This window comes from Tiliqua scincoides, chromosome 7, assembly GCF_035046505.1.
Source record: "Tiliqua scincoides isolate rTilSci1 chromosome 7, rTilSci1.hap2, whole genome shotgun sequence".
In the NCBI taxonomy this organism is placed as follows: Eukaryota; Metazoa; Chordata; class Lepidosauria; order Squamata; family Scincidae; genus Tiliqua; species Tiliqua scincoides.
In genome coordinates this window covers 51,101,862-51,117,881 of record NC_089827.1, presented here as the reverse complement: position 1 = coordinate 51,117,881, position 16,020 = coordinate 51,101,862, and the positions used below count along the sequence as shown (strand labels likewise).

Sequence of the window (16,020 nt, the reverse complement as noted above, 5' to 3'; positions counted from 1 at the left end):
AAATTTGAGGATGTTCTGATGAAAAATGGTTGTGTTGCAGCAGTTATAAAAGTTAGCTCTCAGCCAGGTGACTTCACATTCATTCATTTTTTTGCCCCCTTAAAACATATTTTAACATGGCCTTCCATTGGGCTTAAGAAAATCAATGCTTTTTTTTTTTTTAAAGTTCCAAGGCTCTACATTTCCCATTTTAAATATCAGTTTGACTAAGAACACTGACAGCCCAATCCTATCTAACCCGCTTCCCACACCAATGCAGCCACACCACTGGAGTATGTGCTACTTCCTGTAGGGCATTCCTGCAGGTCTCCTCTAGGTAAGGGGACATTTGGTCTGTTGCCTGGGTGTAAGCCTCTGCTACAGCAATGGGTCTACTCAGGTTTTGCCAGTGTTTTTGTGGCACAAGTGGACCTAGGAAGGTGGATCAATGCTGGGTAGGGGGATAGGATTTTGGCAGAGCAGCTGCCACGCATACTGCCCCTTCTTGGCCTCCTCCCAACACTGGTCTCTCCCCCATTCCACGCTTCTTCATGCTGATTTACTGGTGTTGGGCTTTTCAGGAGGCCACTGGTGCATGGCCATGGAGCTTGCAGTTGCAGCTGGGCTGCACAAAATGGTGGCTTGCATTTTGCAACTGTTGTAAAGCACACTCTGCTGTTAGAACACAAGTCACAGCCCTACTGCATGGGCCCACTGAACCATCTGATCTCACGTTCCAGTGGCAGAGCATGCTTTATAGCAGTAGCAAAATGCAAGCCATCATTTTGTGCAGCCCAGCTACTGCTGCAAAGGCCCATCTAGTCCAGTTTCCTGTATCTCACAGTGGCTTCAGGGAACACAAGACCACAAGAGACTTGCATCCTGGTGCCCTCCCCTGCATCTGGCATTCTGAGGTAGCCTACTTCTAAAACCAGGAGGTTGCACATACCCATCTGGCTTGTAACTTGTGATGGATTTTTCCTCCAGAAATATGTCCAGTCCCCTTTTAAAGGCATCTAGGCCAGGGGCCATCCCCCCTCCTGTAGCAAGGAGTTCCACAGACTCATTACATGCTGTGTAAAGAAATATTTCCTTTTGTCTGACCTCACTCTCCCAACACAGGAGGGCCACGACTTGTCTGCTTATGGGGCTGTGGAAGAAAGCGGCTCCGAGCCCAATCGTGTGGTGCATGTCTCCTCAGAAGTAAGTCCCATTATAGTCCATGGGGCTTACTCCCAGGAAGGTGAGGATAGGATTGCAGCCACAGAGCCCAATGCTATACATGCCTACTCAGAAGTCCCATTATAGTCCATGGGGCTTCCTCCCAGGAAAGTGTGCACAGGCTTGCTCCCTCCGTCTCCTCTAACCTCGGGCCTCCTCCCCGCGCCCTTAGAGCCCGACCAGTTTCCGCGCAAGCCGCAGCCAGAGGCGACTGCTGGCGCCTGCCGGCCCCGCTGGACGGTCTCCCGGTGCCTGGACTCCTCCTCTTCCCTCCTCCTCCCCCCCGCTCGGCCCCGCCTTGGCCCAGGCGCTCCCAGTGCCCGTCCCCCCCGTGCGGTGCGCACCCACCCATTCATCCATCCAGCCTTCCCCGAGAGCTGTCAGCCGCGCCAAGACGCGCCTCCGGGGCGCTGGATGCCGCTGCGGGGCTCCGAAGGCGCCGCCCCGGGGAGGAGCAGAAGCAGCAGCAGGGAAGGGAGAAGGGACCGCGGGCGAGGAGGAGCGCCGGAGGCTGCGGGCGCCACCGGGGCCCCTCTGGAGAGGGCTGCAGGGAGCTCTCCAAGCGCCGCCGCGCGCCCTCCGTGCGCCCGCCTGGAGCGCTGCTCGATGTCTGGCGGCAGCCCGGGCAGGCGGTGAGGGGAGGGGACAGCGGAGGGGCGCCGCCGCCGCCCCCTCCCCACCCCGAAAATGGGGCCGGGGCACGCCTGAAGGGAGGGTCCCCGAGGCTCCGCCCGCGCGGCCACAAGTGCCTCCCCGGCGCGCACGCCGCGCCAGCAGGAGATGGATGGGACCGAGCTGGATGGAGGCGGCGGCGGCACCAGCACCCCCGGCAGCCGCCCAGAAGCGCCTCCGGCTGCCCGCGGCCCCCGGCCGGGCGAGGAAGCGGCAGGCATGGCAGAGCGCGCCGGGGAGGCTCCCGCCGCCGCCAGCCCCGCAGCCCAGGAGCTGAGGAAGAAGCAGCAGGGCGTGAAGCGGCACCACCACAAGCACAACCTGAAGCACCGCTACGAGCTGCAGGAGACGCTGGGCAAGGGCACCTACGGCAAAGTCAAGAGGGCCGTCGAGAGGTTTTCGGGCAGAGTGGTAAGGAGGCGCCAGTGGTGACTCTTCCCACGTTACGTTCGGACGCGTCCCTCGAGTCGCGTGTCCAGCGCTTGGATCATGGGAATTCCCCCCCCTCCACCCCAGGAAGTCTTGCTCCTTTCCCTTTCGATAGCCTTGGCTGAGAAGCCCACTGACAGCCCAGTCCTGTCCCCACTTTCCTGGGAGTAAGGCCCACTGACTCTAATGGGACTTCTGAGTAGACAGGATTGGGCTCTGAGCCTGGAGATGCTCGCTTTCTTTCTTTCTTTCTTTCTTTCTTTCTTTCTTTCTTTCTTTCTTTTGATTCAGTTGTGATCTGTCTGCATGACAGTCAGTATTGCATCTGACAGCCCAAGGCTATGCATGTCTACTCAGAAGTAAGTCACGTTCCAGTCAGTGAGGCTTACTCTCAGGTAAGTGTGCATAGAAGTGCAGCCTGAATTTCCTCAAAGCATCTGACCAAAAGTTGTATTCTGAACCTCTCTCCAAGCCACAATCAAGTGCTTGTATAGAATTCAGGTGTATATATATATACCCTTAAATGCTGCTGGAAGCCAGCAGACAGGTTGTGTTATTACATTGGCATCCTCTCCCTCACCACCCCCAGCTATCAGACCATTTACAATTTGTTCACAGCGTGGGCAGACAAAGTTCACTGGAAAATGCCCTACTCTAAACAAACAAACCAAAAAAAAAAAACCCACACAGGCAACCTTCACTTTGGGGAACTCTCTAAAGTATAGCAATTTGTTGCTAGTTTTTAAGATGTGAACTTTGCTGACCCCTGAAAACATATTGATGTGGCTGCTCCACCTCAATGAGCTTAAGAGTCCACTTGGTTCATCTATGTCTGCTGGCCCAATCCTATCCAAATTTCCAGTGCCAATGCAGCCCCAAAGTAAGAAATGAGTGTTCTCTTATCTTGAGGAGCCCTCTGGGAGGAGCCCTCTGGGACTACCCCTTCCCTCTGCCAGGTTCTGCAAGTGCCTTGTTGGTACAGCTGCATCAGTGGTGGAAAGTTGGATAGGATTGGCCCTAAGACCCTCAGCAGAGCAGACCTGTTGTTGCAGTGGACTGGCAGCCCAATTCTATGCTTGTCTACTCAGAAGTGAATTCCATTGTCTTCAGTGGGGCTTACTCTCAAGAAAGTGTGCATGGGATTGCAGCCTGGAACTCCAGTCCAACAGCATCATTATTTTATCTCTGAACTCGTGAGCAGCAGGAGAAAACTCAGGTGCATGCATGAAATGCTTATGTAATGAACCAAAGATATTGTTCTGTTCTTTACTGCAGGGAATATCCATTAGCTGGACTGTGTGCCAAGTGTATGTGGGCTGCACATACAGCTTTTCTGAAGTGTTCCATGCATACATTTTTTGTTTGAAGTTGATTGATTGATGTGCAATAGATGTGGTTAAGCAGACGTGGTCCCAAGTGAGCCACCATTTTTGTTTAATTTACCCCCCCCCCCCGCTCTCTGCACACTCAGCAAATATTTTGAGTCAGAGAGCGAAGTACAGCAAGCAAGCAAACAAATAATAAAAAAGAGAGAAAGACACAAATTGCCCTGCCTGTGCATGATGTACTTTTGTAGTTGGCAGGCTCATCTGCTCATGAATATTTAAGAGATGCAGCTTTCCAATAGTATGATTTATCAGTGTAAAACAAATTCCCAATGAGCATGAAATGTATATTTCAAGACTCTTTGTGTGCAGGCAAATCTTAAGGTTGTATTATGTATGCTTTCATTTTATTAGCTCATTAAGAGGGTTGCTGAATAGAAAATAGAGGTGAATATACATGCTCCTTTGAGTGGATGATTTTTTAAAGAGCTCTGCTTGGATTGGGTCATATTGCATTCTTTTCAAACTAGCAAAACTTCTGGGTTACGGTATAGATTAAAATTTTACTATTCCAACTGTATAATTTCCAGATTGTATTGTTGGGTTCACCTTTCTGTTACCTTACATCACAGTTTTCTAAAGCAGTGATTTTCAGTCTTTGTCATCTCATGGAGTACTGACAAGGTACTAAAATTGGCGTGGCACACCATTGGGTTTTTGACAACTGATAAGGCACACCATGCTGCCAGTGGGGGGCTCACATCCCCCATTGGCCCTACTAATAAATGACCTTCCCCCACATTTCTGTTGCATATCCGTGGACCACTCGCAGCACACCAGTGTGCCACAGCTCAGTGGTTGAAAAATGGCTGTTCTGTTTTCAAAGGATGCTTGATCCTTTGTTGGATTGATTTTGAAATAAAGGCCTGAGATCTTTGTAGCTTTATTTTTGCTGCTAAAGAGGCAAAGCAGAAGAGAACAGAGTGACAGACCCTCAAATGAAGTAGCAGTGGTGTTCAGATCTGTCTGTTCGTTCCTGGGATAGAAATACCCAGGCTGATTTCACATTGTAAAAACACTGGCAATGGCAATGGCAGAGGGTGGAGTTTATGTATTATGTTAAATATAGCAACATACTTTAACCTGAAGTCTCATATCTGAAAATATATAAATACCTGTATATTGTCTGCTTCAAAGGATTTGGAAGACTGGTTACTATGACTTCATGCCAAGTGTACATTGACTTCTTGAAAAGTTTTATCTTTTTTTCTAATCCTTAAAATGTAGAACTTTCATTTTTTATATTGGTTACTTCACAGAAGAGAAGAATGTGAAAAATGTCTGGGCCAGCAGAGGCTCAGGGAGTCTGTTTTGTTTTGCTTTCCTTTCTTTGCTACTTTTTCTGTTTTCCTTAGTCATCAGCATTTATGGCATTATTCTAAAGGTCTGAATAGACTTCATACTAGACTGTGCCAGCAGAGGGTGTTCTTGGAGCAGTGTGACAGATATCATTCCTAGCATGACTTCATAGCAAATAGTCAAATATAAAGAGGACCTATGTATTAGAAATCCCAAGGTCACACTCCCACCTATGTCATTTGCTTGCTGTCATACTACTGGGTTAGCTAACCTTTTCCTACACAGCAGCATGTAAATATTTGCAACCATATGGCAACAGCTCGCAAACCTGGAAACCTTGGAAACATCTCTCATGGCAAAAGCTATCTGCTCGAATCTATCCTTACTTTAACATTTATGTTAACAAACTGCAAATTAGGTATGCAGCATATTGCTTGGCATTCTTGACTGATTAGTCAGAGACTAATTACATATGAGACTCTGAATTTAGTGTGGCAGAGATACTGTGAAATGGAAATTTACAGAGTTGACAGGTTAATTATGGCCTCAAATTGATATAAAACGGAATGATTTCCACTAGGGTCAATGGAATCATGCTAATATAAAATCAACATAAATAAGAGAACAATGTGCTCCATTATTGTTTAATGGCATGAGCCTGTTTTAATTGAAGCCAGATGCAACATTTGCATTGTCTTACAAGAAAAGAGGATTTTGAGCCTATAATTTCAATTTATGAGCACTGTAAGCCTGTGATCTTATGCACACTTATCTGGGACTATGTTCCAGTGGTTATAGTTGGATTTATATTTGACTAAAACATTGTATTGGAAGTTTCTTTATTCGTTTTTCTTTTTAGTTATAAGCTATGTTCATATCAATTGTTGGCAACCTTCAGTCTTGAAAGACTATGGTATCGCGCTCTGAAAGGTGGTTCTGGAACAGCGTCTAGTGTGGCTGAAAAGGCCAATTCGGGAGTGACAATCCCTTCCACACTGGGAGCAACCCCAGATGCCTCATCAGGCAGACTCCTAAAAAGCAGATACAGTATTCATATCTATAAATTTAAAATATTTTTTCACAGTTTAGGAAGGGGCTCAAAAGTTTGGTACTGGCTTCTCAAAATCTGAAATACCTTTCTAGCTTTAGCTTATGTGGTGGCTCATGTGAGATGGATTATAGACATGTTATATTTAGTTTGTTGTTGGTAACTACAGAACTTATTACTCAAATGTATTTACTTAATAATATAACAACTAACGCTGGGCTGTGCACTGCATAAAATACAGCACTACATTTACTCTGTACTGGGGCAGTCAGCTTTCCATACATTTATTTGGACATCTTACATTCAGGTGTCTGTAAGCACAAGGATAAAGATGTACCACAGGAAGTCTGCTGAGTAGCCTGCACACTGAACATTCTGTGGAAGTTCGGTTCATATGCTCAGCAATTTAGCAGATTTCATTCACATACTGTAATCTTTCTTGAGGCTCTTTTATTCCCAGAATCCCCAGCTATAATTGTGGTCATGGAAGATATGAACAGTGGTAGCCAAATTCTTTCTTGTGAAGCAGATGAGAGATGCATAAATAAAGGAAGGAATGGAAGTGCACATGCTGGGAAACAGCAGCACTTGACTATATTAGAAGACTATGGCTGCAATCCTAACCACACTTTCCTGAGAGTAAGCCCCAATGTACAAAATAGGACTTACTTCTGAGTAGACCTGGTTAGGATTGTGTCCTATGGGAATAAGCCAATGTTGTGCATGTTATGGGTTATGCAAGGAGAAAGGTTTGCAGCCTTATAGACTATTGTCTATACCAGCCATTTTCAACCACTGTGCCATGGCACACTGGTGTGCCATGAATGGTCTGCAGGTGTGCCACGGGAGTCTGGGGAAGGGTCATTTATTAGTAGGGCCATTGAGGGATGTGAGCCCCCCCCCATCAACAGCATGTTGTGTCTTGTCAATTTTCAAAAAACTGATGGTGTGCCTTGACAATTTTAGTATCTTGTCAGTGTGCCTTGAGACAAAAAAGATTGAAAATCACTTGTCTGTATACTGTGTACTATTCAGTATATCACTATACTGTATAGTGCCAGGATGAACGAAGTTGTGTAGTAGGAACAAAGCAGACCCTATATCCGTTTTGGGGAAAAAAAAAAATGCTCTAATTGCAAAGAACTAGATCTGCTGTAGCCTTGCATTTGTCCATGGTGTTAACCCATTAATAAAGCAGTGCAGTTTATTAATAGTAGCATCTTCTTGTATAGCTGCCTTCTCATTCACTTCTCTGTGTTATGTATTCATCATCTGAATGAAAATGAAACTGCTTGTCTAATCTTTAAGAATGCTGCACAGTAACGGACTTATCCCTTGCTGCCCCCGGGGCAAAGTTCCGTGATGTCGCCACCCCTGCGAGATGCAGCTCCCCCATACTTACCCAGAGAGATGGAACCTCACACAACTCCAAGAAGTGTCCTGAGGCTTCCCTGCAGTCTTAAATAGTACTTCTGAAAAACCAGTAGTACTGTTTCCGATTGCATCAGAGTAAGTATTGGTCAAGCTTCCTACCCCCTGAACATTTTGTGTGAGTGAAAGCAACTTGCACTAGATAGTGTCCCTTCCCTTGCCTGTAACCAGCCAACATGTACAGGAGCCAAAGGGCTGGCACAAATCTGAGGAGACCCATTGGCAGTTGAGTGACTTACGGAGGAGTAAGGGAAAATGTTTTTCCCTTTCTGCTCCTGACTGGTTCCCCCCTACAGCATGCAGCATAGCCTGTTTGGTGCAGCTGCATGCTATGGTGGGGAAAAGGATAGGATTGGGCCAGCTCTTCCCAAAGTTTTTCAGCCTGCGATGCTCCACCGCACTGCAGAGGCAATTTGAGGCTCCTGAAGTGACTGGCAGTGATATCATTGCCAGTCACTTCCAGGTTTGGGACTGTGTGGGACACTGTTAAGGCTGGTAAGAGGTTCTGGGTGGGCAAGCGCGCCCTTTGCAGCTCACAAGAACTATGTTCAGGAGCTTAGCCAGCTGTGTTGAGTCTCTTACTGGCCTACAGCAGCATCCTGTGCGGACTTGCTGCTGGCTGGCCGCGGCCCATGGCCCTTTGCTCCCCAGGAAGTACTTTGTGATGCTCCAGTCCAGGGCATTTAGGAACGCCCAGTTTGGGAACTTCTGGATTAGGTTGTTAGTAGACATGCATAGGATACCACAGCTGAATAAGCCTCTTTGAACTCAGTAGGTCTTATTTCTGAGCAAACATGGATATGACTGCAGCTTATTCAGTTGAGAAGCTTGGCAGGAATAATTTCAACTCTAAACTTAAATAAAGTAAAAGTATGCTTTGTTTTCTTTTCTGTCTTCCTTTACTATTTCAGACAGGAAGGGGGGAATTTTGGCAATTGGCAGGTGTCATGTTGTCATAACTTTGTATCTTGTGATGCATCAGGCAGACATTCATCAGATCTATCTCTGAGAAGTGACTGGGAAAACTTCACCTGCATAGTGCATAATGCATAGAGGAGAGCAGAGTGGGGTCTGGTATGCAGTGTTTGGACTTTGGTTTGTGGTTTTCAGGGTTGGAAACTTTGGCCACATTTTGTCTGCTTGTAATGAAATGTGCAGTGGAATGTAGTTAGTTGTTTGCCAAGTTGTTTGCTCTCGACCAAAAGCATTATTACACTGTAATGTGCTATTACTAATGGCTTCAAAACATCATTTAAGAAAAATCATAGCAGAAGGGGTATGTAATATTAAAGTACTTTGTGTTGAGCCATGTGTGTGGGTTTTTTTGTCATTAAATTCATAATTAGGATGTTATGTGGGGCATATGGAGGAAATTATATCCGAAAGCATATATAACATTATCATTTGGTATCATACATGTTGGGTAGAGCTATTTTGGAACAAGCAGTTCCTGCTGAAAATTGTTTATTTTTCATTGAATTCTAGTCACAGATTTCTTGAAATGATAAATTATTTATGTCGAATGCCTCTCTTAGCCATCCTTTTTAACAGATGTTGATATCCTGTCTCCATTTGGTATGACAATTAAAAAAAAAACAAAAACCTGCCCTGTTGCTAGATATTTGAGAAATTGTAGAAAGAGCTACAAAGTGGGATAAGTGCTTCCTTCTAACATTTGATGACCAGTTCATGTAAGCCTCAAGCATATCCAGGTTTTCTTTTGTGTTCTCCTGCTGTAGTCTCCTGAACTCAGCCTGGGCAGCCAGGCATAGAATTCTAATTTATCTTGCCCACTTGAAAGCTCTGAGCATCTGTAAGTTATGGTTTGTAAAGTATCTGCTTTTAAACGGTGGATATTTATCACCATGTCGGCACAGACAACAGTGTACATTGTATAAATTAGGAGATCTCAGACACTGAACACTAGGGGGCTGGGTGAGATATTCCATGGGAGTATAGTGGTTGCCCATGCTGATCAAATATCTTGGATCCATACCAAAAATTCCAGATGTTTAATACATATAGAGACCCTCTGGTAACCTTTAGCTGCAGTTTTAAAATGGAGGAAGTGCCTCCATGCAGCTAGTTAACTATAAAGCTATTTGATGTTCAAATTGTAGTTAAGTGTATATATATATTTAAAGCAGCCAACATGTGTACAAACGAACAATTTCTCCATTAAAAGCATACATGTTATTAATATTTGTGATATCTTTACTGTCAGGAGGATGAACACTTGCTACTAGCTTTGATGTCTGGCACTATACTAGGTTTTAAAATTTTTATGGGTCCAAGATTCAATAGAAGCCCTAAATCTAATGCACATGTGATTGTTCAGGTCCTGTTCTTATGCGTATAGAGGCTAAGAATGAAATATGTTTGTGACTGGTTATTTTTCATTTTAAAAATATGGCAGCTATGGGAAAAGTTCTTGATAGGATTGGAATGTTATGGGATCAGCCAATTGAAGATAGGATCAGTTTCCAAGAATATATGCAGTTTATTCCATAATTTCATAGTTGCAGATGTGAGTGTGATCACAGAGCCATCCTGTGTAAGATCAAAATCTTTCTCTATGCAAATTAAAATACTTTTATTCCATGGATCAGATTTTCTATTTAATATGTCACCTTCCCATTTATTCCAGATGCAAAGATTCCTCCACCAGGTGTAGACCATTCATACACATTCCGCAAACCGGAATAGGGACTTGTATTTGGAGAAGAAATCTGAATAGTTCCAGATCTAGCAAAGGGAATAGAATCAGAGGCTGCAGAGTCAGGGTTTTGTAAATGGTCAGTGTGGGCAGATCTTAGTTCTGCATTAGGAATCTTTCGTAAATGGTCAGTGTGGGCAGATCTTAGTTCTGCATTAGGAATCTTAACATCTTTGCCTTGGCAACTGTATGTAGATCAAATTTGAATTATCCCAAATAGAACCCCTATTTGGGTTCTTTTTGCAGCTGTGAGTAGTGCAGCGTTGTTTTGGCACAATATTTCTGTATATGAACACAGCTGCCTTCCTTGTTCTGAACACTAATCGGATTGGATGGGGTGAGATTGAGTGCCATTTGAGAATTGAAGACATGGGTACTGTGAGCTGCCATTGGTGTATCTGTCGTGGTAGGGTATTTCATGGTAGGAACCATGACTAGCATTTACATTTGCATCAATGGCAACTCTCTCCCAGTACATATAACTGCAACAGGGCCTTCTAGATCAGAATGGAGGAAGGGCTGGGGGTTTGTCAGAGGTGGGAGGGTGTGGCACCCGGCACAGATGACTTGCGCTGGATGTTATCCTCTGTGAAGGGAGCTGACACACCCTCTTTGTCTCCTTGGATTGGTACTAGCTAAAAAGCTGGTGCAGGACCAAGGAGACCCATCATTGGTGGAGGGGCTTATGGAGAAATAAGGGAAGTTATTTCCCCTTTCCCCTGAAAACTGCCGATCGTTGCTTCCCGCCATAGCATGTAGCGCAGCTGCATGCGATTGCAGGAATCGGCATATGACTGTTGACAATCACTGGACTGAAGACAGGGAAGGGAACATCTTATTGTCCTGCCTTGCAGAAGGAAGTGGGGCAGAAACTGCAAGAGTCTGTTGTGCGTACCAAAGCCTTGGAGGAACAATACAGAAGTTTGGATGAGAACTAAACTCTAACCACTCCCAGACCCACAGAAAGAAGTGGACTACATCTAGTTTATTGAAAAATAAAGGGCAGATTTTGATTAGCTGGATTTTTCAGTGAGTTGATACTGCCACTCTGTGTTTTGAAGGTTTTTTTGGGGGGGGGGGGCTATAACTCTGTTATACCATGTTTATATACTTTCTCCTTGTATTTTCTAAATGACTAGCTTAGTGTGTTTCATTCCATTCTCATAGTGGCATCATGTGATGACATGTGTCTGAAGAATCCTTTTAAATTGCATATGCCGATGAGAAATCCAAAGACAGTATGACTATAAGACACACCAGTGTTCCTTCTTAAGCCTCTGCACAGCAGTTGCCCTCTTTTATGTTGGTCTTAAATAGCCGTTTCATGAGAACAGAGTCCATGTATTGAAGAGGCCAAGGACCTAAAAGAAGTGCTAGTGACTAGCCCTGCCCCCCCCCCCGTTGCACTATATTGGTGAGATTTGCACGGCTCACCTGAACCTTCTCAGCTGAGCTAGCAGTGTTTGTGTGCCCTGATGTAAGGGGAAATTGTAATATTAGTGCCTTGGCACAGAAACTTGAGACTAAGGATTCAAAAGTAATCTTACAGTTGCAATTGTCTTTTGAGCATGCAATTTAAAATGTGTATCTTTTACAAAAACTTTATTCACTTTGATGATTATGCATGCCAGGGAAGTTCTCCCATACTACTCTTTATATATGGAAGCCAGCACACAGTTTACCGATGTCCACTGCTCTAGATACTGTATATCTAGGGGCCCTTCAAGAACTTGTCTCCAGGAACATGGGGCAGTGTCCACACTGAGCACTATAGTGGTATACAAACACCAGTGTACAGTTATGAGTGCATTGGTTCCAGCGGCCGATGCTTCAGCAGTTCCACTTGGTTTCAGGAGCCTTGTTTCCAATACATAATTTGAATACATATATTGACAGTGCACTGGGAATATACGTTTAGAAAATCATTATTATGAATATTTAGCTAAGCATGTCTGGGTCTGATTGTGTCCCCTGCTAATTGGGTAAGAGGCACTTTTTCAAGTGGGTGCTCCTTTTTTTAGCAGGGGGAGAGTAACTGGCCCACCTCACCCCAGCACTGTCTGTTCTAGTGGCTGTCTGCTGGTGTTCTTTTTGCATCTTTTTAGATTGTGAGCCCTTTTGGGACAGGGAGCCATTTAATTATTTGATTTTCCTCTATAAACCGCTTTGTGAACTTTTAGTTGAAAAGCGGTATATAAATACTGTTAATAATGTTAATAATAATGTCTGGGTAGGAGACCACCTCAGAACCCTCTCTATGGCCCTGTGAATTCCCAGAAGGGAGAAAGGTGGCAAATAAAAGGTGTGAACGAATGAATATTGGTGAGGTCCCCCTCCCCACAGAATGCTCTCCCCACATTGCTCTTTGCTATTTCAAAATGGGTTTTATTGTGTTCTGTCAAAAGGAATAAAATACTTGGATTATCAAATAATTTCATTTTAGAATTGATTGATATAGAGCTTTCATTTCTAGAATTTGTGAATTATGGAAGTACTTCATTTCACTTCAGCAATTCTGCTTTGTGGTTTGTTGTTCTGAGTGGAACACTTTTTGCCAGAAGAAAAAGTGACCAGAAGGAGAGTACTGAAGAGTGAAACTTGTGTGATTGTGGAATGCAGGGTCTCCTGGGGGCTCAAATCATTGCATTCCAGGGTGAAATATCATAGCCTGAAAAAATGCCAGCTAAAATACTCTTTTGCTACCTGACCACAAGTGTATTTAAGATACTTGTAACAGAGGCATTGGATCTCTAGCAATATGGTAAAAATATTTGATGGCTCTATTATGATAGCAAAAACCTTGGTAATGAGGTTCTTAGTTTGACTTGTGAAGTCTGTGAAGCTTTGGAAGTGATGGGCCCACACTCTGCGAACATACATTTCCCCTCCCCAAGTTATTTGAAGAACTGGATACCTCTGTGAGCTGGTGTAATGCAGTGAGGCTGAGCTATGAATCAGGAATTCCTTGATTTGGGGTTTTTGCCTCTGTCATGAACTGGCTAGGTGCAAGCCACTCCCTCTGATTCTAAGCTGCTAGATGAGGGTAATAATACTTACCTGGCAGCAGGGATTGCTGCCAAATTACGTTTGTAATTAAGCTACTATTTAAAACTGGGTTAATCACATACTAATAATCCATTCCAGGATTTATACTGAGGACTTGCCCGAAAGGCAGGGAGTATTCTGAAGGAGTGGATAGCTGTTTGTGGCCACATACAGCAAAAGAACCTCAGCATTAAACCCTGAAATTTTGCTAAGACCATTCGGTATTCTTCATATTATTATGTGCTCCCCACACTCTGTTACACCCAATATTGTGGAGCCTATGGGCCACATAGGAACTCTGAGAAAGGATGGCAGTTGCCACTGAGAGGCAGGACTAGGCAGAAAATGATGGCATACACTGTCCATTTACATGGACACACACGGTCTATCCGTCCATGCACACACATGCACCCATGGAGTGGGAATAGAAGAACAAAAGGGAAATGTGAAAAAGAGGAGAGGAGTTGCTCCGCCTTCCATTGTCCTTGCCCTCCACACTCCTCTGTCATAATACAATTCACCAAGCAGGCAGGGCAGAGGCTAGGTGGCAATAGCAGAGCAGGTGGGCATTGACAGATACCTGCATGGGTTCACATATTCCTTTGCCTTATAGGGTACTTCTAAGGGTTGTATCAAACTAATACCTTTGAAGCACTCTGCCTGCTCAGAAATGTTAAGTACAGTGTGTAATGCAAAAATTATTTTCACTATTATATTTTTGTGCATTCCGTAAACTCTTTTCAGAATGTCAGCACTCAAATAATATTTTTTTGTCCATGTGGCTGCAGAGAAAAGTTTAAAAATGTGATAGGAACAGAGAGGATTAGAAACAAGGAAGCAAGTTGAAAGAATTCTTTTTCAACCCATGATTTGTAGTGTGTATAGATCAAAACGTTTTAGTTCAAGCTTACCAGCTTGGTAACAGGAATTTCCAATTCATACAGAGCTGTTGGAGAATGAACACCATGTGTTCCATGCCATAATTATGTATTTCCAGTGTTCATGAGAATTATATGCAAATTATGATAATTATATGTCATTAAAGCATGCTAATCAGCTCTGCTTGGGTTCATGTCAAGTTGTTAATAGGGCTGTTGGAATAGAACAAGTTGCTTTTTACCTTACTGTACCTCAGGGTGATTTTTGGGTTCAGTTATGTGTCGCATCAGCAAGTAGTTGGGAAGGAAAGAATTTCAGAGCTGTGCTTACACTCAAGTTCTTTGATTTAGTGGTCGTGATTCTTCTTTTGTAAAAAAATGTTCTCATATAACAGCCCTTAGTTATTTTGAGAAAAGTTTTAATTCAGTTCTAGAAGGTAACTGTGGTGATAAGTTGCTTCATTCCCTGATATTCCAGTTTCTCCCTTTCTTCCTTTCACTTTCTCTGTGGTCTTCATCACTGTCAAGAATTAGATGGCAAACTCTTTGAGGACTGGGAGCTGACTTTTTTTGCTGATACAATTACATAACTCATCATGTACATTCATGATCATAATTAATACCTCAAGGGCATAAATAAATATAGCTTTATAATATGAAGTACAGCACTAGTATTTTCAATACACATTTTGACTGAAGGTGAAATGAAATGAGACATTAACAACACAAGCCCTTCCATGTCTGCTCAGAAGTAATTTCCATTGTATCCAATGTGGCTTCCTTCCAGGTAAGAGTGGCGCCTAGGAGCCCAATCCTGTGCTCAGCGGCATGGCTTCGTGCTACCAAGCGCTGTTGCAAATGTGCCATAAGGCATGTTTGCTAGCCTCTCCGCCTGGCTCCTGCCCATGCTAGCCCAGCGCCAGCCAGTGCTGGGCTAGCGTGGGCTGGTCGCCCAGCCCCTGCGACTCAGCGGTCTCATGGACCACCGAGCTGTAAGTGTTGGCGGTGACGGGGGTGGGGAGGAAGTGTTCCAGGGAGGGGGAGGCCAGCAGGGGGTGGAGAGAAGGCGGGGCAAGGTGTGATGTGGAGGCGTGATGTGGGGAGGAGGGTGGGCTGGAGGCGTGCCGGGGGAGCGAGGGAGGCGGGTCTGCAGAGCTCTGCTCCGCAGGATCCAAGGCGCTCGTGGAGGGCTCCGCGCCCTACATGAGTGCTTTTCTAAAGTAAGTAGTTCCATTGCGGGGCTGCTTACCTTACCTGGCGGAAGGGGACAAAAGTTCCTTTCTCCTGAGTCGCCTCCCACGGTAACCCGGGGTGTGCAGGATCCAGTGGCAGCCGTTCTCGGTGTCGCCAAGCCTGGGCGCTCTGGGTAGCTCAGGATTGGGCTGTGAAGCTGCAATCCTACACACGTACCTGGGCGTAAGTCCTATTGAACTCATTGAGACTTACCACATTAGACTGACATCCTTTACCTCAGTGGTTTCCAGACTCCTGCAAGGGAGTTGGGACTACTCTAAGTTTTGGCAGGGGTGGGACAGGGGGATGTGCCCTAGTGGTGTCACAGCAATTGGGTCACTGTGGGGGCCTAGGGTCATTTCAGTGTACCTGGTGCGGTTGTGAAACCTCTCGGCAGGCTCTAGAGACTCACAGCCCCTTCTGCGAGCCTCCCTGCTGCTGTACCAAGCTCCAGTCACTGATCAAAGGCCCGTACTGCAGCGGATAGGCTTGCAGAGGGGGCTGTGAGCTACCAGGACCCTCTGGGAGGCTTCACAACCTCCCCAGGTACACTGAAATAACCCTAGGTCCCCGTGGTGCCCCAATCACTGCGATACCGTCGGGGGAGCCATTCCTGGGCCACTCCCCTAAAGGGGGAATGGCCCACTTCCAGTTCCCCTGGTGGGTCATGACCCACCAGTTTGG

The 16,020-nt window shown here is 45.2% G+C and overlaps 1 protein-coding gene across 1 annotated transcript in view; it reads left to right on the top strand.

Annotated features, from left to right (window-relative positions):
• The first annotated feature begins 1,886 nt into the window (after positions 1 to 1,886).
• NUAK1 (NUAK family kinase 1) overlaps positions 1,887 to 16,020 on the top strand; it is a 64,151-nt gene continuing 50,017 nt past the window's right edge. The window contains exon 1 of the mRNA XM_066634096.1: positions 1,887 to 2,283. Coding sequence (XP_066490193.1) covers positions 1,981 to 2,283 — 303 coding nt within the window. The 5' untranslated portion in view covers positions 1,887 to 1,980. The remainder of the gene's footprint in view (positions 2,284 to 16,020) is intronic.